At 66.9% G+C, this 21,130-nt stretch overlaps 2 protein-coding genes across 4 annotated transcripts; one reads left to right on the top strand and one right to left on the bottom strand.

Annotated features, from left to right (window-relative positions):
• Nucleotides 1-316: 316 nt before the first annotated feature.
• CPT1C (carnitine palmitoyltransferase 1C) lies at nucleotides 317-13,774 on the top strand. Its single transcript, XM_075071279.1, is given in 19 exon segments — nucleotides 317-414; nucleotides 1,809-1,971; nucleotides 2,905-2,948; nucleotides 4,285-4,362; nucleotides 4,364-4,420; nucleotides 6,786-6,927; nucleotides 7,229-7,306; nucleotides 7,565-7,672; nucleotides 7,885-7,969; nucleotides 8,613-8,808; nucleotides 9,346-9,420; nucleotides 10,425-10,530; nucleotides 10,740-10,856; nucleotides 11,114-11,278; nucleotides 11,866-12,000; nucleotides 12,384-12,536; nucleotides 13,030-13,143; nucleotides 13,407-13,499; nucleotides 13,622-13,774. Coding segments are annotated over 18 exon segments (1,965 nt in total). The 5' UTR covers nucleotides 317-414; nucleotides 1,809-1,830; the 3' UTR covers nucleotides 13,700-13,774.
• Nucleotides 13,775-14,290: 516 nt separating this feature from the next.
• On the bottom strand, nucleotides 14,291-21,130 carry TSKS (testis specific serine kinase substrate). 3 transcript variants are annotated; one of them, XM_032768575.2, is made up of 11 exons: nucleotides 19,534-20,101; nucleotides 19,198-19,411; nucleotides 18,487-18,582; nucleotides 18,311-18,394; nucleotides 18,149-18,232; nucleotides 17,216-17,403; nucleotides 16,874-16,969; nucleotides 16,258-16,407; nucleotides 15,915-16,050; nucleotides 15,505-15,629; nucleotides 14,291-14,591 (listed from the first exon to the last, which is right to left on the bottom strand). In XM_032768575.2, the coding sequence occupies exons 1-11, from the start codon at nucleotides 19,695-19,697 to the stop codon at nucleotides 14,483-14,485; spliced, it is 1,446 nt and encodes a 481-aa protein (XP_032624466.1). In that variant the 5' UTR covers nucleotides 19,698-20,101; the 3' UTR covers nucleotides 14,291-14,482. The 3 variants fall into 3 exon arrangements, with proteins under 3 accessions (XP_032624466.1, XP_032624461.1, XP_032624462.1); XM_032768570.2 differs by lacking the exon at nucleotides 19,534-20,101 and adding an exon at nucleotides 20,797-21,130 and having other exon boundaries at nucleotides 14,295-14,591; XM_032768571.2 differs by lacking the exons at nucleotides 16,258-16,407; nucleotides 19,534-20,101 and adding an exon at nucleotides 20,797-21,130 and having other exon boundaries at nucleotides 14,295-14,591.

Raw genomic sequence — 21,130 nt, 5'->3', positions numbered from 1 at the left:
GGGGGCTGGGAGCCAGGAGTCCTGGGTTCGTTGGGAGCAGTGAAGGGTCTAGTGGGTTGGAGCCTCCCCATTCTAACTCACTAGCCCCCCCGAGCCTGGGAGAGAACCCAGGAGTCCTGGCTCCCAGCCCCCCTGCTCTAACCACTAGACCCCACTCCCCTCCCAGAGCTGGGGATGGAACCCAGGCGTCCTGAGTACCAAAGTTCTGCTCTGGCAGCCCGGTGTGTTATCTGAGCCCAGGTCCCTTCCTGTGAGCGCGGGGGAGGTCACAGCCCCCACAGCGTCTCCTGGGAGCCAGGGAGTAAAGGTCCCTGGCTGGGGATGTGTTTGCCAGGCACAACCAGACAGCTGGCCTCCGGACTCCTGGGTTCTATTCCGCCTCTTCCCTCCTTCCCAGCCTCAGTTTCCCCAGAGGTACAGCAAGCCTGCTTTGATCTGCTTAAACTGGGAGGGCTGTGGGGCAGGGACTGCGTGCTGCTGTGGGGCTGGACAGCGCCCGGCGGGGGGCGGTGCATTCTGGGTCAGGGGCTGTGCAGAGTCTGGTGCGATTGGGGGCAGGGGGGGCTGATCTGGGTTAGGGATGGGGCTGTGAAGTGCCTGGGGGCAGGGTTGGGCTGGGAGCCAGGACCCCTATGTTCCCTCCCCAGCCCTGTGAAGAGAGTGGGGTCTATTGGTTAGAGCTGGGAGGCTGTGGGCAGGACTCCTGGGTTCATCCCTGGCTCTGGGAGGGGAGTGGGGTCTAGTGGTTAGAGCAGGGGATTGGGGAGAGACAGGATCTCTTCCTTCCTCCCACTCTCTGGGAGTCTGAGATGTCTCCACCCACCACCCCTCCAACCGTGCTGGGGTGCCGGATTGTGACCTCAGCAGCGCATCAGGGGTGAGGTAATTGCAGAGCTGGGGCTGGACCAGCTGGTGCTGGCAGGTCTGGGCCCGTTGGCAGTGCCCAGGTATGGCAAGTGCCCGTGATACCCCCCGGCTCTGTCCCCGGGGAGAAGGCCTCTCTCTGCCCCCCTCAACCGGCCGGAGTCAGGCCAGGAGCTCCCTCTGCAGTGCTGGGGCCAAAGGGCTAATGGGGGATACTCGAGGAGGTGGGGGCAGAGGACATTCAGTCCTGGGGCTGGCACCGAGTCCCCAGGTGAGAGGGAGGTTGGTCCGGGGGGCTGGAGACAGAGAAGAGGCTGAGGAAAGGGGCAGAAAACCTGCCACAGAGTGAGAGGCGCCAGGAGCCCCAGCTCCGCAGATCCCCACGGGGCAGGTGGGGGTGGGCTGAGCCTGGCAGCAGGTCCCTATGCACAGTTCTGTGCCCGGGGGCTTGGCAGCCAGGTTGGGCTGGAGCCAGCCTGTAAATAAGGGGCTGGCTTTGAGCAGGGAGGGGAATGACCCCAGGGACAAGTCCCCAGTGTACGTGGGATGGGAGAGTGGTGAAGGTGCGGGGGCTGAGAATTCAGGGACCTCTCTGGGGTGGGGCACAGGGGTTGGGTGTCCGGGGACCCGTCTGGGGTGGGGCATGGGGGCTGGGTGTCTGGGGACCCCTCTGGGGTGGGGCACGAGGGCTGGGTGTCTGGAGACCCCTCTGGGGTGGGTTGTGGGGGTTGGATGTCCGGGGACCCTTCTGGGGTGGGGTGTGGGGGCTGGGTGTCTGGGGACCCCTCGGGGGTGGGGCACGAGGACTGGGTGTCTGGGGCTCTCCCCAGAGCCTTAGGGGGGGTTAGTGTCCTGACTCCCAGCCCCCCCTTAGCACCGGGGTAGGACCCAGGCATCCTGGCATATCAGTGCCCCCCCCGATGGCCCCTCTCTCTCTGCCCCAGCGCCCGCTAGCGCCCCCCAGCCATGGCGGAGGCTCACCAGGCCGTGGCATTCCAGTTCACGGTCTCACCCGAGGGGGTCGACCTGCGGCTCAGCCATGCGGCCCTGAAGCAGGTCTACCTGGCCGGCCTGCGCTCCTGGAAGAAGAAAATCACCCGGCTCCAGGTATGGGGGAGACCCCACTGGGGCTGGGGAGGAGCTGTGGGGTCTGACTGTGGGGAGGGAATTGGGGGTGGAGGGGAGCTGAGAGGTCAGACTGAGGAGCAGGGATCTGGGGGGAGTTGGGGGGTTCAGCTGAGGAGCAGGGCTCTGAGGCTGGGGAAGCTGGGGGGTCAGACTGAGACGCAGGGGTCTAGGGGGAGTTGAGGGGTCAGAGTGAGGGCAGGATCTGAGGGCTGGGGGATTGGGGGTCAGAGTGAGTTGCAGGGATCTGGGGGAGTTGGGGTCAGAGTGAGGAGCAGGGAGCTGGGGGAGCTGGGGGGTCAGAGTGAGGAGCAGGATCTGGGAAGTTGGGGGTCAGACTGAGGAGCAGGAATCTGAGGCTGGGGGAGCTGGGGGGTCAGACTGAGACGCAGAGGTCTGGGGGGAGTTGATGGGTCAGAATGAGAGCAGGGATCTGAGAGCTGGGGGAGTTGGGGGTCAGACTGAGGAGCGGGTCTGGGGGAGTTGGGGGTCAGACTGAGGCAGGAATCTGGGGGAAGTTGGGGGTCAGAGTGGGAAGGGAGTCTGGGGGGTGGGGTCAGAGTGAGGGCAGGGTCTGGGGGAGTTGGGGGTCAGATGATTGTAGGGATCTGGGGGAGTTGGGGTCAGAGTGAGGAGCGGGATCTGGGGGAGTTAGGGGTCTGGCAGTGAGGAGCAGGGATCTGGGGGGAGTTGGGGGTCAGATGAGGAGCAGGGATCTGGGAGTTGGGGGTAAGGGTGAGGAGCAGGGATCTGGGGAGTTGGGGGGTCAGACGTGAGGAGCAGGAATCTGGGGGAGTTGGGGGGTCAGAGTGAGGAGAAGGGATCTGGGGGGAGTTGGGGTCAGAGTGAGGAGCAGGGATCTGGGGGGAGTTGGGGTCAGAGTGAGTGTGTGAGGATCTGGGGGATTGGGGTCAGAGTGAGGAGCAGGGATCTGGGGGAGTTGGTGTGGTCAGAGTGAGGTAGGGAGCAGGGATCTGGGGGAGTTGGGGGTCCAGGGTTGCAGGGATCTGGGGTTGGTGGGAGGGGGAGGAGCAGGGATCTGGGGGGATTGGGGGGTCAGAGTGAGGAGCAGGGATCTGGGAGAAGTTGGGGGGTCAGACTGAGGAGCAGGAATCTGAGGCTGGGGGAGCTGGGGGGTCAGACTTGAGACGCAGAGGTCTGGGGAGTTGAGGAGGTCAGAATGAGGAGCAGGGATCTGAGAGCTGGGGGGAGTTGGGGGGTCAGACTGAGAACAGGGATCTGAGGGAGTTGGGGGGTCAGGACTGAGAGCAGGATCTTGGGGGGAGTTGGGGGGTCAGAATCTGAGGTGAAGGGATCTTGGGGGAGTTTGGGTCAGAGTGAGGGGAAGGGATCTGGGGGAGTTGGGGGTCAGAGTGAGAGCAGGGATCTGGGGGGAGTTGGGGTGTCAGAGTGAGTTGTAGGGATCGGGAGTTGGGGGTCAGAGTGAGAGGGGATCTGGGGGAGTTGGGGTCAGAGTGAGGAGCAGGGATCTGGGGGGAGTTGAGGGGGTCAGAGTGAGGAGCAGGATCTGGGGGGAGTTGAGGGGTCAGAGTGTGACAGGGATCTGGGGGAGTTTGGGGGGTCAGACTGAGAGAGGTCTGGGATTGTAGGGGTCAGAGTTGGTCTGTGAGGAGCAGGGATCTGGGGGAGTTGGGGGTCAGACTGAGACAGGGATCTGGGGAGTTGGGGTCCTGAAAGCAGGGATCTGGGATGGGGGTCAGAGTGAGGCAGGGATTTGGGGGATTGGGGTCGACGAATGAGGAGAACAGGGATCTGGGGGGAGTTGGGTCAGACTGGGAGCAGGGTCTGGGGGAGTTGGGTCAGAGTGAGGAGCAGGGATCGGGGGAGTTGAGGGTCAGAGTGAGGCAAGGGATTGGGGGTTGAGTGAGTGGGGTCATCAGAGTGAGGAGCAGGGATCTGGGGGAGTTGGGGGGTCAGACTGAGAAGCAGGATCTGGGGGAGTTGTGGGGTCAGAGTGAGGAGCAGGGATCTGGGGATGTGGGGGTCAGGATAGAAACAGGGATCTGGGGGGAGTTGGGGGGTCAGACTGAGAAGCAGGGATCTGGAGTTGGGGTCAGAGTGAGGAGCAGGATCTGGGGGAGTTGGGGGTCACTGAGAAACAGGGATCTGGGGGGAGTTGGGTCAGAGTGAGGAGCAGGATCTGGGGAGTTGGGGGCAGAGTGAGGAACTGGGGGCTGGGGGTCGTAATTGGATCAAGGGAGCTGGTGGGGAGAGCTGGGCTCTGGCCTGGCCCCGTTCTCTTCCCCCCCCACTGACCCCCGTCTCCCCCCACAGAACAGCCTTGGTGACAGGCGTGTTCCCCGCCAGCCCGGCCAGCTGGCTGGTCATGGCCGCAGCCATCCTGGCCAGCCAGGCTCCGCCTCGACCCCTCCATGGGGCTCTCGCAGATCAAGGAGCACCTGCCCACCAGGTGTGGGGGCATGGGGCAGAGCCAGCGATATTTGTGTGGGCTGGGGAAGGAGGCTGGCTGGGGGGCTCAGGGCACGGGGGACGGCACAGGGGGGCAGGGCCAGGGAGTGTGTGGGGCTGGGGGGCTGGGGAGCAGGGCTTTGGGGGGGCCAGGCCAGGATACGTAGGGGCTGGGGAGGGAGACAGGCGGGGCTCTGAGGGAGGTGAAGCCTAGGGGAGGGCCAGTGGGCTGTGTGGGCTGACGGAAGGGGCTGGGGTGTTTAGGGGGACTGGGCTGAGGGACACAGAAGCGGCAGGGCTAGGGGGCTCGCGGGCACTGGGGGCTGGACCAGGGTCATGTGGGGCTGAGGAAGGGGGCTGGGTGGGGGAGTTGAGGGGGAGGAGGCAATGTTGGGGGGCACAGAGGAGGCAGGCTCGGGGGCACTGGGGGCCAGGGCCAGGGGCGTGTGGGCTGGGAGGGGGCTGGGTGGGGGTGAGTGGGAGAGAGGCTGGGCTGGGGCACAGAGGAGGGCAGGGCTGGAGGGCTTGGGAGGCGGCCAAGGGGTGTGTGGGCTGAGGAGGGGAGCTGGGCTGAGGGGCACAGAGGAGTGCAGGCTGGGGTGCCGGGGGGTACTGGGGTGGACACAGGGGGCAAGGCCAGGAGCGTATTGGGCTGAGGAAGGGGGCTGGATGGGGTGTTTGGGGGGGGAGGCTGGGCTGGGGGGCACAGAGAGGGCAGGCTGGGGGGTCCGGGGCAGGCCAAGGAGCGTATGGGCTGAGGAAGGGGCTGGACGGTGGTGTTTGGGGGGGAGGGAGCTGGGTGGGGCACAGAGGAGGCAGGGCTGGCGTCGGGTGGCAGGCCAGGGGCTTGGGGCTGGGAAGTGGGTTTGGGGGGGCGGAGCGGTGCTCGGAGGTTCAGGGTCACCAGGAGGGGTGGCCCCCCTGCTGACCCGCCCCGCCCCCCGCAGCGGCGTACCCTGTCGGAGCCGGCCGGGCGGGGCTGGGGCTCTGGCCTTCGCCACCCTGCTGTGGCTTGGGGCTGGTGGTGACCATGCGGGGCGCCCTGCGGGCCCTGCTCTGCTACCACGCGGATGGGCGAGGAGCAGCCACCCCTCCACGCCACCAAGTGCTGGCTGGTACGTGCCGCGGGCCCGGGGGGCTGGTACGTGCCGGGGTCAGGGGGGCTGGGACGTGCCAGGGTCCAGGGGGCTGGTACGTGCTGGGGCCCGGGGGGGGCTGGTCGTGCCAGGGCCGGGGGGGCAGGTCCCTTTCAGGGGAATCCCATGGGTGGGGCGGGATGTGTGAGGGGCCCCAGGGCATGTTGGGTGCTGTACGTCCTTGAGCTGCGGGGGGGCAGCTGTACCTTGGGACCCCAGGGCAGGGCTGGGATGTGCCAGGGCCCCGAGCCATGCGGGGGCGTACATCCTGGGCTGGCAGGTGGGGGAGGGCTGGTCCGTTCTGGGGGGCCCCATGGGGTAGGGGGCTGCGCTGGGCCACAGGTGCCCCATGCTGCTGTGGCTCAGGCCTGGCATGTACCATGTGGGGCGGGGGCAGGAGCTAGGATGGGGGACTGAAACTATCTGGGGGCAGGACGAGCTGGGCGTTGCGGGGGCTGGGGAGGGGGAAGGCTTGGAACGAGTTGCCCCCAGCCTGGGTGTGTCCTTCGCAGGCTTGGAGGGGGCTGGCGGGGGCTCTCTCCCTGGCTGGCGGTTGGGGTCACTGCTCTGCTCCCCCAGGCGTCTGGTGAATCTTTGCCGGCCGCAGGCCCATGATGTACAGCTACCAGGCGTCCTGCACGGCTCCCCGTGCCCCTCATCAGGGGACACGATGCAGCGGGGTGAGCGACCTGGGGGAGGAGATCTGGGAAGTGGGGTCTGGGTCTCGGAGCGGGCTGGTGGCTGGGGGGAATCCTGGGGGTGGTCTGGGCCGCCGTGGTAGCTGGAGGCGGGAAGTTGGGGGGTCGGGAAGGGGGGGTTCTGGGGGACTGGCCTGGTGGAGGGGAGGTCCTGTGGGGGTCTGGGCTCCCTGGGGCTGGGGGAGGGAGTTGGGCTCTGGGATGGGGGTTTCTGGGGGATTGGTGCTGGGGAGAGGTCCCGGGCGGGGGTCTGGCTGCCCTGGGGCTGGTGGGGGGAAGTTGGGGGCTCCGGAAGGGGGTTCTGGGGGACTGGCGTGGTGGAGGGGAGTCCTGGGGGGGGTCTGGGCTGCTCACCTGGGGGGACTGGAGGAGGGGAGTTGGGGAGTTCCTGGGAAGGGTGGGTTTCTGGGGACTGTGCTGGTGGAGGGAGTCACTGGTGGGACATTGGGAGATCCGGGGGGCTGGGGGCTAATTGAGCTGACACTCCCCAGTTTGGGGGGTCTCCCCCCCCCCCCGGCTTTGCACCCCCCAGACCTGGAGTACAATGCGGCCCCTGCTGTCGGACTCGCACTTTCCAGGCAAGCGCCGCCCTGGGACGGGACTTCTTTGAGCGCTCGCTGGGCCCCGTTCTGCAGTGTTACCTGACCCGCAAGTCCTGGTGGGCCCCAACTACAGTGATGGCGCGCTGGGGGGGCACATGCGGATGCGGGGTGTGGGAGCTCAGATGGGAGGCACTCTGCTGCAACGGGGTTGGGGATCGGTGTGCGGCGGGAGCTGTGCCTTTGGGGTGGGGCTTCAGAGGCTCTGTGCTGTGACAGGGGTGGGGGGCTCAGTGGGGGGGCACCATGCTGCCCTGTGGGGGCTCAGAAGGCAGGGGTTGTGCTGTGAGGCAGTGGGAGGCTCAGTGGGGGGGTTGTGCTGCAAGAGGTGAGTGGGGGGGGTCTCTGACTCCCTTTACCCTTGTCCCCCCCCCAGGTGAGCGACTGGTGGGAAGAATACGTTTACCTGCGGGGCCGGGGCCCGCTGATGGTGAACAGCAACTACTATGCGATGGTAAGTCCTTTCGGGGGGTATATGGGGCCCCCCTCCCTGTACCCTGCTCTGGCCCCGTGGGGGGCATATGGGGGCCCTGCTCCCTCTACCCTGCTCTGGCCCCGTGGGGGGCATACGGGGGCCCTGCTCCCTCTACCCTGCTCTGGCCCTGTGGGGGGGCATACGGGGGCCCCTCCACCCTGCTCTGGCCCCGTGGGGGGGCATATGGGGGCCCCCATGTATAGCCCAGTCCCTAACCCCCTTCTCCTCGCACCCCAGGATTTCCTGTACGTCACCCCAACCCCCCTGCAAGCCGCCCGGGCGGGGAACGTGGTCCATGCTGTGCTGCTCTATCGGCGTCTGCTGAACCGTGAGCAGATCAAACCGGTGAGGGGGGGGCGTACGACGGGGGGTGCCTGGCCAAGGGGGGCAGTCAGGGGGCAGAGACGGGAGGGGCCTTGGCAAGGAGCCTCGGCAGGGGGCTGTGCCATGAGGGGGCTGGGGTGTCTCTGGGGGGTGGGTCTCCCCTGGCATGGGGCAGGGGGCTGCATTATGGGGGGGGCTCTCAGGGGTGGTTGACTCCCTCCCTGCCCCCCCAGCTGATGATCCAGGGCACCCTGCCCATGTGCTCTGCGCAGTACGAACGCATGTTCAACACCACCCGTGTCCCTGGAGTGGAGGCAGGTAGGACCTCCCCCGACCCCCCTTCCCGTTGGGTGGGGGGTTAACCTCCCACTGAACCCCTGGGATGAAAGCTTTGCACCAGATTAAATACCCTGGAGATAGCAAGTACACCCCCTCTTACAGCTGAGGTGCCTTGGACTGGGGTGAGCCCCAGAGTAGGGTGGGCGGCCTAGTGGGGGGGGGGGGGCTCAAAGTGGGTGATCCCCCCAGTAAGAGGCTGAGTGAACCCAGTGGGGGGGGTCTCAGAGTGGGGTGACCCCTGCAGGGAAGGGCAGGGGCCCAGTGGGGGCTCAGAGTGGGGTGACCCCCAGAGAGGAGATGAGGGGACCCAGTGTCGGGGGGGTCTCAGAGTGGGATGACCCCCAAAGAAGGTTGAGGGGCCCAGTGGGGGGTCTCAGAGTGAGGTGACTCCTAGAGAAGGGTGAGGGGCCCGGGGGGGCTCAGAGAGGGGTGGCACCCCAGGGAGAGGCTGAGGGGACACAGTGGGAGGGTCTCAGAGAGGGGGGATCTCTGGGGGGCTGGATGTTAACTGGGGTGGGCTGCTGCAAGAGGGGAAGGGTTGGTGCCGGGTCTTCTGCCTGCGGGGAGGGGATGGCCAAAGGGCAGCCCCCCTGCCAGGTCCCCACACCCCGCTCCCCCCCAGATTCGCTGCAGCACCGGCGGGACAGCCGGCACATCGCTGTTTTCCATGCCGGCCGCTTCTTCCGCGTGGGGCTGTACCATGGGGGGCGGCTGCTGGGCCCCCGCGAGCTGCAGGCCCAGTTCCAGCGGATCCTGGACGACCCCGTGCCCCCCGCGCCCGGCGAGGAGACCCTGGCTGCCCTGACCGCCGGGCCCCGGTGAGAGCGGGGGGGGGGGCCAAGGCGGGACCTGGGGGGATGGGAACGGGGGGGCAATGGGTGGGACCGACCTAGGGGGGGGAGATGGGAAGGGGGGGCAATGGGGTGGACGGGACCTAGGGGGAAGGGGGGCATGGTGGACGGGACTAGGGAGATGAGAACCAGGGGAGATGGGAACCGGGAGGTGAGGGACAGGACTAGAGGATGGGAAGAACTGGGGAGGCAGGGGGGATGGGGGGGGCCAGTGGGGGGACCTGGATGGAACAGGGGGCGGGGGGACCTGGGGAAGAGGGACGGGAGACAAGTGGGGGCGCATTAGGCAGGTGCTGGGGGAGGGTGAATGGGAGCTGGTGAGGGAGGGGGATCTGGGCACCCAGTGGCAGGGACGGGAGGCAGCACTCGCTGGGCTGACCCCCCCCCCCCCCAACAGGAACCGTGGGCCCGGGCCCGCCAGACGTACTTCGGGTCGGCCGGAACGGGATCGCTCCGGGCGGTGGAACAAGCTGCCTTTTCCTCACGCTGGACACCACGGAGCAGGGCTGCTGGCACCGACCGGGCCGGGCGTGGAATCGATTACGCCAAGGCCCTGCTGCACGGGCAGTGCCACGACAGGTGGGGAACCTGCCCCCCAAACCCCCAATTCCCCCTGACCGCTACGCCAAGGCCCTGCTGCACGGGCAGGCCACCACAGGTGGAGGACCCCCGCCTCCCCGAACCCCCATACCCCCCAATTTCCCCCCTCACCCACTTACGCCAAGGCGTCCTGCTGGCACAACGGAGCAGCTGCCACCACAGGTGGGGTGAAACCCTGCCCCCCGAACCCCCTAAACTCCCCCCCGCTACACCAACGGCCCTGCGCATGGTGCAGTGCCCGACAGTGGGGGACCAAAGCCCCGAACCCACCAACTCCCCCCACCCACCTAACGCAAGTGGCCTGCCTGCAACGGCAGTAGCCACGACAAAGGGGGGACCCCTGCCCCCCCGACACCCAAACTCTGCCCTCACACGCGCAACCCAAGCCCTGCCACGGAGCAGTGCACGACAGGTGGGGACCGCCACCCGACCCCCAACTCCCCCCCACCCTGCTATGCCAAGGCCCTGGCTGGCACAGGCAGTGCGCACAACAGCTGGGGGACACTGCGCCCCTAGCCCCTCCCTGACCTTCCAAACTCTCCACCCCCGACCTCCTCCACGCCGGACCCCCCCCCCATACCGCACAAGCCATCCTCCCTGGCAGCTCTCGTGAGATCCCTCCCCACGAATAATCCCCGTTTCCCTCCCCAGGCCCCCTATGACAGGTGGGTGGGGGTGGCAGCCCCCAGCCCTTCTGGGGCCCCCCCTCACTCCCACCACTGATTGCCCCCAGGCCCCAGTACCTCCTAGCTCCTCCCACCTTCCCTGCCCCCCTCTCCAGGACCGCCAGCAGGGAGGTGCCCCTCCCTCAAGAACTCCCGCAATCCCCCAGTCACTCCAGGGCCCCTCCTCAGTCTCCATGGAGCGGGGACCCTGCAGCGCCCCCTCCCCCTCCTTCCCTGGACCCCGGCTGGCCTGCCCGCCCCCGGCCATGCACCCCCCTCCCCAGGTCTGAGCCTCACCCCGTGGCTGCCCCCTTGCAGGTGGTTTGACAAATCCTTCACCCTGATTGTCTTCCGCAATGGCAAGATCGGCCTGAACGCGGAGCACTCCTGGGCCGACGCCCCCATTGTGGGCCACCTCTGGGAGGTATGCCCGGATGCCTGGGTTCCCTCCCCACTCCGGGGGGGCGGGGTGGGGGAGCTGGGAGGCTAGATGCCTGGGTTCCCTCCCCACTCTGGGGGTGGGGGAGGTGGGAGGCCTGATGCCTGGGTTCCCTCCCTGCTCCAGGGGGCGGGGTGGGGGAGGTGGGAGCCCGGACACCTGGGTTCTCAGCCTGTCTCCCCCATCGCCCGCAGTACACGCTGGCCACAGACATCTTCCAGCTGGGCTACAGCGTGGACGGTCACTGCAAGGGGGAGCTGGACCCCAGCATCCCCCCACCCCAAAAACTGCAGTGGGAGATCCCCGAGGAGGTGAGCTGGGGCGGGGTCTGAGCACAGGAGGGGCTGAGGGTGGGGTGTGTAGGGCGGGAGGGGAACGGGGCTAGTCTCAAAGGAGGATGGAGCCAGAAGAATGTGGGGGCGGGGCCTGGGATAGGGGTGGAGCCAAAGGAAAGCAGGGGCGGGGTCTGGGGTGGAGCCAAAGGCATGGGGGCGGGGCCTGGGCAAGGCAGCAGGGGGTGTTTGGGGGCAGGTCTCTGGTCTGACACCCGCCCCCTCCGCCCCCCTAGTGCCGGCGGGTGATCCAGGGCTCCCTGTGGGCGGCCCAGGCCCTGGCCGACGACATCGATTTCCACACGTTCGCCTTCAAGGACTTCGGCAAGGGGCTGATCAAGAAATGCCGCACCAGCCCCGACAGCTTCATCCAGCTGGCCCTGCAGCTGGCACACTTCCGGGTATGGCCCTGCCCCACGGCCTGCCCCAGCCCCATGGCCAGCCCCTGCTCCACAGCCTACCCCAGCCCTGACAGCTTCATCCAGCTGGCCCTGCAGCTGGCGCACTTCTGGGTACGGCCCTGCCCCATGGCCTGCCCCAGCCCCACAGCCTGCCCCACGGCCAGCCCCTGCTCCACAGCCTGTCCCAGCCCGGACAGGTTCATCCAGCTGGCCCTGCACTTCTGGGTAAGGCCCCGCCCCACGGCCTGCCCCATGGCCAGCGTCAACCCCACAGCCTGCCCCCTAGTCAGCCCCTGCTCCACAGCCTGCCCTAGCCCGACAGCTTCATCCAGCTGGCCCTGCAGCTGGCATAATTCTGGGTATGGCCCCCCTCAGCCCCATGCCTTGTCCCGCGCCCCCACCCTATGGCCTGCCCCAGCCTATGGCCTGCCCCAGCCCCAATGGCTTCATCCAGCTGGCCCTGCAGCTGATGCAGTTCCAGATACGGCCCTGCCCCACGGCCTGAGCGTGGCCCCCCCCCCTCCCGAGGGGCCATATCCTAGTGCCGGGCAAGGGGTCCCCATCTAAGCCCCCCCTTTCCCCCACAGGACAAAGGGAAGTTCTGCCTGACCTACGAGGCCGCCATGACGCGGCTGTTCCGCGAGGGGCGCACGGAGACCGTCCGCTCCTGCTCTATCGAGTCCTGCAACTTCGTCCGCGCCATGATGGACTCCACCCAGAGCGTGAGTCGGGGGAGCAGGGGCCTCCCACCTTGGGGGACCCGGCCGCAAAAGCGGGACGGAGGCTGTGGGGGAGGGGTGAAGGGGGCAGGGGAGTCGGGGGGGGGAACTGCCCCTGTCTGGATGAGCCGAGCCCCACCCCCACTTCTGGGGCCAACTTCCGGGGGGCTCCCGCCCGTGGGAGAGGCAGGTGGTGGAGCCGGGTGGGCAGTATCAGGCGCCCCCAAACGCAGTGCAGAGAGAACTGCCGACGCCGCCTTCCCCGGTGCTCCCCGAACCTCTGCCCAGCCAGTGCTCTGCCCCCAAAGCCCTCGGCTTATCCCCAGCGTCGTGCCAGCTGCCTTTGGTCCTTCCCCTCTCACTCCCACGTCTGTCTGTCCCCCCAGGCTGCCCAGCGCCTGGCCCTGTTCCGTGTGGCGGCTGCCAAGCACCAGACCCTGTACCGCCGGGCCATGATGGGCGCGGGCATCGACCGACACCTCTTCTGCCTCTACGTGGTCTCCAAGTACCTGGGTGTGGACTCCCCCTTCCTCAGGGAGGTACGTGGGTGTGGGGGGTGCTATGGGGTGGGGCTTGAAGAGGGGGAGGGGCAATCTCCAGGTGGGGTTTAGGGCACAGGGGTGGGGCTTAAAGAGGGGGAGTGGCAATCTCCAAGAAGGGGCGGGGTTTGGGGCACAGGGATGGGGTAATTTCTAGGAGGGGCAGGGTTTAGGGGTACAGGGGCAGGGCAGTCTCTGGGCAGAACTTGGGAGACCAAGGCGGTGGGGTGATCTCAGGGAGGGGGTGTGGCTTGGGGACCCAGGAGGTGGGACTTGGGGTACCAGAGGGGCAGGGCTTGACGAGGAGGGGCAATCAAAAGGAGGGATGCAGTGGGCACAGACTGGGAGGATCCAGAGGGCAGGGCTGGGTGTGTGGGGTGCAGGTCCAGGGGTGGAGCTTGAAGCACGAAGGGGTGGGCCTTGCAGAAGGGGGTGGGTCTTTGGGGGCAGGGCGATCAGGACTGTGCCCCCCGCCCCCGGCCTTGCCTTGCAGGTGCTGTCAGAGCCATGGGGCCTGTCAACCAGCCAGACCCCCGTCCAGCAGCTCGAGCTCTTCGACCTCAAGAACCACCCTGACTACATCTCCGCCGGGGGCGGCTTCGGGCCAGTGAGTGCCAGATGCCTGGGTTCTCTCCTGGCTCGGGGAGGGGAGTGGGGTCTAGTGGTGGGAGCAGAGATTTGGGAGGCAGGACTCCTCGGTTCTCTCCCAGGCTCTGGGAGGGGGAAGTGAGGTCTAGTGGTTAGAGGAGGGAGGGGCTGGGAGCCAGGACTCCTGGGTTCTCTCCCAGGCTCTGGGAGGGGGGAGCAGGGTCTAGTGGTTAGAGCAGGGAGGGGCTGGGAGCCAGGACTCCTGGGTTCTCTGCCTCCCAGGTGGACGATAACGGCTACGGGGTGTCATACATCATCATCGGCGAAGACCTGATCATGTTTCACGTCTCCTGCAAGTTTTCTGGCACCGAGACGGTGAGTGGAGGCCAGGGACGGGGGGGACGACAGCCTGTTCGCCACCCCCCCGTCTATCCCTCCCTAACCCCCCCCATGGCAATAACCTCTTCCCCAGCTAACCCGTCCCGTCTTCCCCCCAGGACGCTCACCGCTTCGGGGCCAACATCCGGACGGCTCTGCTCGACCTCCGGGCTCTCTTCAACCTGCCCCTCAAGTAGCCTGAAGACGCGCTGCGGGCGGAGGGGGGGCAGCTGGATTTCCCCCCCGCCCCAATAAAGCTTATGGGGCACGGAGACCCCGCTAGGGCATGGGCTGTGTTTGTGTTCAGAGCCCCCCCCTGGTGCACATGCTGGTAGGGGGGGGCAGCATAGGAGTGGGGGGCTGGGGTGACTCCTGGGGGGCAGGATTTGGCCCAGGGGAGGGGCATTTCCCCATCCTGGCGCTGGCTGGTACAGCGGTGGGGGGGCGCTGCTTGGGCTCGGTACAAAGCCCCCACCTTCTGCTGGCCCCCCCCCTTCCACCGAGCCTGACACTTCAGCTACCCCATGGGCCCCCAGGAAATGGGGGGGGTCTTTGCCATTCTTATCCCCCCAACACACACAAAAAATGGGTTTTCAAGCGGGGCTGCAGCCATTGACGGGGTGTCTGGGGTAGGGGCCCCCCCACTTGTTTGCTTTTGTGTTATTTGTAAAGGGGGACTGTGACTGGGGGGGCAGGCCCACCCAGCGGCGAGGGGTGGGGGCAGCTGAGCCTGGCATCACTGGCTGCAACTGTGGCCAGGTAATAAAGGTCCAACAGCGACGAATGTGAGTCCTCTGTCATGGTGTGGGGGGGTCATTAGATGCCTCCCCCTCCAAAGATATCTGCCCTAGAGCGCATCGCATACCCCACGGCAGAGCCCTCGGCTGCTGCCCCCTCTCCCCGGAGAGAAACACACACGCAGGGGCGGAGACGGAGGCCCAGGGCCAGGGCAGGCACTTTATTGGTGGCTGCAGTGGGATTCAGTGCGTTTGGGGCAGCGCTGGAGGCTGGGGCCCCCTGTCCTGGGAGAGCTGGGCCTGCAGGGAGCTGAGCCGGGCGTGGAGGGGGTCCAGGCCAGGGGGCTTCTCCCTGCAGAGGGGCAGAAGGAGACGACAGCGTCCTGGGACTCCCCGACAGCCTTTGCCAAGGGGCCACCCCACAGGCTGCGCCTGGGGAGGAGGGAAGCTCCTGCCCGGATCTGGTAAACTGAGTCAAAGTGGAGGACTCAAGGGTGGGTTAGCAGATGAGTCATGCAGGGAGCAAACCAGCAGAGGAAACTCAGGGTGGAAAACAGAATCCTGACCAGCCTTACAAAACTCTGGGGGCTGCAGGAGCTGCTCCCGCTCAAGGCACCGGGGGGCCAAAAAACCCACCCGAGCGCAGGACCTGGGGTGGAGAATCTGACTCGGGTGGTGTTATTTACCCCTTCACCGGAGACAGGAAACCGGGGGTCCCCCAAGGCCAGTGCCAGGCAGCGGGTTTAAAACAAACCGGGGGACGTATTTCTTTGCCCAACGTGCCATTAACCTGGGGAACTCCCTGCCAGGGGATGTTGAGACCAAAACGGTAACTGGGTTCAGGAAAGAATGAGATCGTGGGGGGTCGGTCCGTCAAAACCTATTAGCCAGGAGGGGCAGGGAGATGGCCCGATGCTCTGGGGTCCCCAAACCTTGGGAGCTGGGAGCCGGCGACGGGATTAATTGCATCTGGGCCTGGCTGCTTTCGGCAGGCAGGTCACTGGGCTAGACGGACCATTGGTCTGACCTGGCAGAGGCGGGATGGGGAAGATCAGAGGTGGCACTTGGATGTGGGACTTTCCTCTTCCCTGCCCCCCAGCTGACTCACAGCCCCCTGCTGTCCCAGCCCTGGGGTCACCCCACACATAGAAGGGCGAGGGTGGCAGAGTGACCCCGGTTCCTCCAGGTCCCAGAGGAGATCCTGTGGCCCTAGATTCCAGTGTCAGGTAGTTCTGCCCCAGTGTAGGGGGCGGGGTGTTACTCACTGGGGGCTGAGCCGCACCCGCTCCACGTAGGTCTTGGCTCTCAGGGCTTCGTCCTGGGCCAGGCGCAGGTTGGAGCTCAGGGTCTCTGCTCGTGCGTGGGTCTCCAACGCGGCCTGCTCCAGCTCCTGCCCCGGGGTTGCGGGGGAAAGAGACCTCGTTACATTGGGGAGAATGGAGGGCATGGGGGGGCAGCATGGAGGCACTGGGAGGCCCCCCAGTGTGGGACAGGGTAGCATTGGGGGTGGCCCCTGGCTGTGGGGCAGGGGAGCTGTGCAGTAGCATGGGAGGGGGCCCAGCTGGAGGTCCCAGCCTGTGAAGGGTCTTGCTGCAGCACCCCCCTCTCCTGTCATGGGGGGGCTTGGGGCCCTGAGAGACGCCCTGGAGCCCCACATCCTCCCCCTGCCCCTTACCCGGATCTTTTTCTGCAGGCGCTGGCAGGCCGGGCAGGGGGTCGGGGGGAGCCCACAGTGCCTCAGCTCCTCCAGCAGGGGCGTCACCGCGCGCTCCACTATCTGCCCCAGGCTCTGGGTGCTGACGCAGCCCTGGCTGTGGGGGGGGGGGGGGGGAGGACAGGTCACAGAAAGTGCAGGGCATTGCCCCTCCCAGCTCATCCTCCCAGCCCTGCCAGTGCCCCTCACTCCTGACCCACAGCCCCTGCCAGCCCAGCCCTAGGCTCCCCGCCCCCCCCACTGCGCCCTGCTGGTGCCCCTCACTCCCGACCCGCAGCAGCTTCATTCCCCCAGCTGCTGGTACCTGGCACAGCTGGTGGGGGGCTGGTCGTGCTGCTCCAGGACCCTGAGGCTTCCCAGCTGATGGGCCACATCCTCCAGCAGCGGCTTGACCTGCCGCAGCCCCTCGAGCTCAGTGCGGAGCTGGCTCAGGGCCTGGGCCGTGCGGTTCGCCCTGCCAGGGAGTGGGACTGCCTGAGTCTGCTGCCAGCCTGAGCCCACTGCAGCCGGCCGGGGTGGGGGGAAGGGGAGCTAGGGCCTGCGGGGAGGGTATGGGACAGGGGGAGGTTCCCTGGCCTGTGGGCGGGAGGGGGATGCACTGGAGGAATCCAGGTGAGGGGAGGGGGATAGGAGGGGTCCCAGGTTGTGGGGGAAGGGCTGGGGAGTCAGGCCAGGGTCATGTGGGGTGGTTGGGGGTGGTGGGGAGTTGCGGGAGGGGACCAGGTCATGGGTTGGGGGCATCCTTATACCCCCAGCCCAGGCATGGGGCTGTGGGCCAACCCCTCTCCCCAGGCAGGGGGCTGGTGGGCGGCTGTGGGGGGCCCCTGCCAGCCCAGCCCCCCATATCCNTAAGAGGGGGGAAGGGGAATGCCTTGGGGGGAAGGAGATGGGGAGGCAGCGCCCGGGGGGGGGCTACATACGTGCTGAAGGCTTCGTCCAGCCGGCCCTGCAGCTCCTGGTGCCCCCGTTCCCACTGGGCCCCCAGCCGCTCGATCATCCGCAGCACGGCCCCCTGCCTGGGGAGAGGGATATGGGGGGCTGGGCTGGCAGGGGCCCCCCACAGCCGCCCACCAGCCCCCTGCCTGGGGAGAGGGGTTGGCCCACAGCCCCATGCCTGGGCTGGGAGTATAAGGATGCCCCCAACCCATGACCTGGTCCCCTCCCGCAACTCCCCACCACCCCCAACCACCCCACATGACCCTGGCCTGACTCCCCAGCCCTTCCCCCACAACCTGGGACCCCTCCTATCCCCCTCCCCTCACCTGGATTCCTCCAGTGCAGAGCCTGGCTCCCTGCCCTGCACCCCCTGTGGGGTGCCGCCGAGGTCTGTGGGGCTGCCCCCCGCTGTATCCTGGTTGGGCGTGGCGATCTCTGTGGCTGCGCGCTGCTCCGGCTCCTGCCCGCTGAGCTCCCCGCCCTGCGCCTGCTGCTGCAGCGTCCGCAGCTTCTCCTGGGGGCAGGGCTGTGAGCTTCCCCACAGCAGTGCCCCAGCTGGGGACCCTGGTGCTGCAAGCTTCCCCACAGCAGTGCCCCAGCCAGGGACCCTGGTGCTGCGAGCTTCCCCACAGCATTGCCCCAGCTGGGGACCCTGGTGCTGCGAGCTTCCCCACAGCAGTGCCCCAGCTTAAGACTCAGGTGCTCTGAGCTTCTCCCCAGCAATGCCCCAGCCAGAGACCCTGGTGCTGCAAGCTTCCCCACAGCAGTGCCCCAGCCAGGGACCCTGGTGCTGCGAGCTTCCCCACAGCAGTGCCCCAGCCGGGGACCCTGGTGTTGCGAGCTTCCCCATAGCAGTGTCCCAGCCGGGGACGCTGGTGCTGCGAGCTTCCCCACAGCAGTGCCCCAGCTGGGGACCCTGGTGCTGCGAGCTTCCACACAGCAGTGCCCCAGCTGGGGACCCGGGTGCTGCGAGCTTCTCCCCAGCAGTGCCCCAGCCAGGGACCCTGGTGCTGTGAGCTTCTCACAGGAGTGCCCCCGCTGGGGACCCCAGTGCTGTGAGCTTCCCCCCAGCAGTGCCCCAGCCAGGGACCATAGTGCTGTGAGCTTCCCCCCAGCAGTGCTCCCAGCCAGGGACCCTGGCGCTGTGAGCTTCATGCAGCAGGGCCCCCACTGGGGACCCTGGCGCTGCAAGCTTCCTGCAGCAGTGCCCCAGCCTGCCGAGCTTCCCCCCAGCAGTGCCCGCTCCCCCATGCTCTCACCTCCAGCAGGACAGAGCTTTTCTTGAGGGCGTTGGTCTTGATCTCGGCATCTTCCACCGACTGGCTGACCTTATGGCAACTCTCCTGTGTTGTGGGGAGGGGGAAGGGGGTTAGCGACCTAGAGAGGTGGGTACCCCCCTCCAGCGTAGGGCCCCCCCTCACCTGGAGCTGGGTGCAGTATTTCTCCAGGTCCTCGGCCTCCCTCCGCCGGTGCTCCAGGTTGTCACACAGCATCGAGCACTCGCTCTGCAGGGGGGGCAGAGGAGGGGGTGAGTGGGGGGAGGGTCCATTACCCCCCTAGGAGGGACTCTCTTGACTCGGGGAGGGGGCAGACAGACCTGGAGGCTCTGAACCCGCCGGTTGACCCGGGACGCCCGCTCCTTGAGGCTGGTGACGGAGTCCTTGGCACGCACCAGACCGCTGTTCACCATGTCCTGCAGGGGGAGATGGTGATAGGCGGGTCAGGGGGGGACCCCCCGGCACAGAATTCCCCCCTCCCCCTGGAGGAATTCCAAGGAGGAAATTCTACCATCCCCTGTATAGGGCAAGGTCGGGGGAATGTGTGTCCTGCCAGGGTTGGTCCCTATGGGGGTGGTAGGTTCCCAGGAGGGAGGGGGCTCCCTGTAGAAGTCAGTGTTAATCCCTGGGGGGAGGGACCCCATGGGGGCTGGTGAGGGGCTGGAAGGGCATGACCAGAGGGGTTTCCTGATGGGGGAGGTCTTGGGGGGGCTCTTTTCACGTAGGTGGGTTGGTGTCCCCAGGCAGGGTCACAGAGGGCAGGGTGAGAGGGTCTCACCAGCGGGGTGGGGTCAGTGTCCCCAGGTGGGGTCCCTGGGGCAGTGGGGGTCTCACCAGTGGGGTGGGGGGGTCAGTGTCCCCAGGGTGGTGGGGGTCTCACCAGTGAAGTGGGGGGTTGGTGTCCCCAGGGCGGTAGGGGTCTCACCAGCGAGGTGGGAGGAGTTGATGTCCCCAGGTGGGGTCCCTGGGGCAGTGGGGGTCTCAACAGTGGGGTCAGGGGGTCAGTGTCCCCAGGGCAGTGGGGATCTCACCAGTGGGGTGGGGGGGTCTGTGTCATCCTCAGACCAAGCAGGGTCCCCAGAGGGCAGGGGGGGGCTGAGGGGGGCAGCCCCCCGCCCAGCCCCGTCATCCGTGGACTCAGAGTCGTCACCCGTCAGGTTCAGCAGCGAGACGTTGGTGCAGGCGGAGGAGCGCTTCAGGTTCAGGTGGCCGGATGGGCCCTCGTTGGCCTGGGGGGGCTCCACCCTGTGGGGTGGGGGTCAGGGGTCAGCATAAGGGCCTCCCAGCTGCCTTCTCCTCTCCCCTCTATCCCAGCCAGTGCCACCCCCACCCCAGCCCTGCCAGCCCCAGCACCCCCCACGCCTGACCCATGGAAGGACACAGCTTTCTTCTTCTTGGGGAAGGCTTTGGGGCCGGCTTTGCCTAGCAGGTCCCGGGTGCTCTGGGCTCGGGTCTCCACCCCAGAGGGGGGGTCTCCGGCTTCATTGATTTCCTTCGACTGCCAGATGGTTTTCACCACCACGTTGGCCATGGTCCGAACTGGGCCGGGCCCCTCGGGGCTCCTCCGGCGAGGGCTGGGGCCTCGTGCAAAGGGCAGGTGGCTGGTGCCAGAGGAGTTCACTAAAACAAGGGGCTGGAGCTTGGTGCGGGGCAGTGGAGGGGCTGGTGCCAGCCCCTCATGGGAAGGGCTTTTGCCACGACTCCGCCCAGCTGCTCCCTGTGACCTCACAAGTGCCACATGACATCGCCCCCCCCAACAGAGTTCTGTGAGGTCACTGGGGCTCTCTAAGGGGAAGGGGCTGGTGGGTGTGTCACAGCACCCGTACTGCTGCGAGGTAAAAGCTGCTTCCGAAGCAGGGGGACGGCTGCTGCCAAAGGACCCGATCCCACAGTTGGTAGGGGTGGGGTCAAGGTCAGAGGGGAAATAGAACCCAGGAGCCCCCTGCTCTAACCACCAGACCCCACTTCCCTCCCAGAGCCAGGGAAAGAACCCAGGAGTCTGCTGTGTCTGCACCCGGAGGCTGGGCTTGCAGTTAAGGCTCCTGGCTGGGCCTAGGCTGATCTGAGATCGAGTCCCGCTAGCTGGGCCTCAGTTTCCCTCTTTGCGGAATGCAGCATTGCGCTCCCGAGGGATGCTGGGGGAGGCCAGGGAGGGCACTAGCTTTGGAATAGCATTTGGAAGGCCTGGAGCCAGACACCGCCCTCCTCCCAGGGTGTCACTTTCTCCAGGGTCAGTCCCACAGCTTCACCCACCCCTTGGGCTGGACCACTGGGCCTGCAGCCCCCCCGTGAACTCCGCACAGCAAGTCCCACTGAGCCAGACCCCGAGGAAGCCTGGCACCATCACGGGGAGCAACACGCCCCTCCACCAGCTGGCATCCAGGTGGGTATCAGGAAAGCCTTGGTCAGCCCGGAGAACAGATAGTAACAGACCGGTCAGCCCAGAGCCCCACGCCCTGGCCCAGGTCAGGTGCTAGCCCCTCACTGCCCCTCGGCCTGGGTGCCCCAGCTCGGCAAACCAGGGGTGCAGGGTATCACAGTCCCGGTGACTGGGGTTTTCTCACTGACACGGGGCCCAAGCCCCAGCCAGGAGCCGTCCACCACCTGGGCCTCTGCGCAGAGCCGCCTACCCCCACGTAACCCTGCAGCACATGGGGGGAAACTGAGGCACGCATAGGCTTCCTGGAAGAGATTACATCCATGCCCACTTGAGTTAATGGCTGCTGCGGGTGGGGCAGGGAGGGCAGTGAAGGGAGGGGGACGGGCTGGCGGGAGCCCGGGGGCAGCGATTTGGCAACCAGAGGGCGGCACCTTCCAGCCCAGCAGCCGCAGCAGAGCCACGCGGACGAGAAAAGGGGAAGCAAAACTAGGAGACCAAAACGGTGGAGAGGGATGGGCCCCACTAGCCCTGAATAGTTGGGGCCAGAACCCAGGGGACCGGGCTCCCAGCCACACCCCTAACCA

This window comes from Chelonoidis abingdonii, chromosome 11, assembly GCF_003597395.2.
Source record: "Chelonoidis abingdonii isolate Lonesome George chromosome 11, CheloAbing_2.0, whole genome shotgun sequence".
NCBI classification, from domain to species: domain Eukaryota; kingdom Metazoa; phylum Chordata; order Testudines; family Testudinidae; genus Chelonoidis; species Chelonoidis abingdonii.
Note: the sequence above shows the minus strand (reverse complement) of the source record. Positions and strands in the feature narration are given on the sequence as shown.

What these genes read in the sequence shown, in the direction of transcription:
- TSKS (XM_032768575.2), bottom strand. Translation starts at nt 19,697, where the DNA reads ATGGCCAACGTGGTGGTGAAAACCATCTGGCAGTCGAAGGAAATCAAT. An exon ending in AAAGCTGTGTCCTTCCATGG is followed by an intron (nt 19,412 to 19,533) that starts GTCAGGCGTGGG and finishes CCCACCCCACAG; the next exon opens with GGTGGAGCCCCCCCAGGCCA. An exon ending in GGCGGGTTCAGAGCCTCCAG is followed by an intron (nt 18,395 to 18,486) that starts GTCTGTCTGCCC and finishes CCCCCCCTGCAG; the next exon opens with AGCGAGTGCTCGATGCTGTG.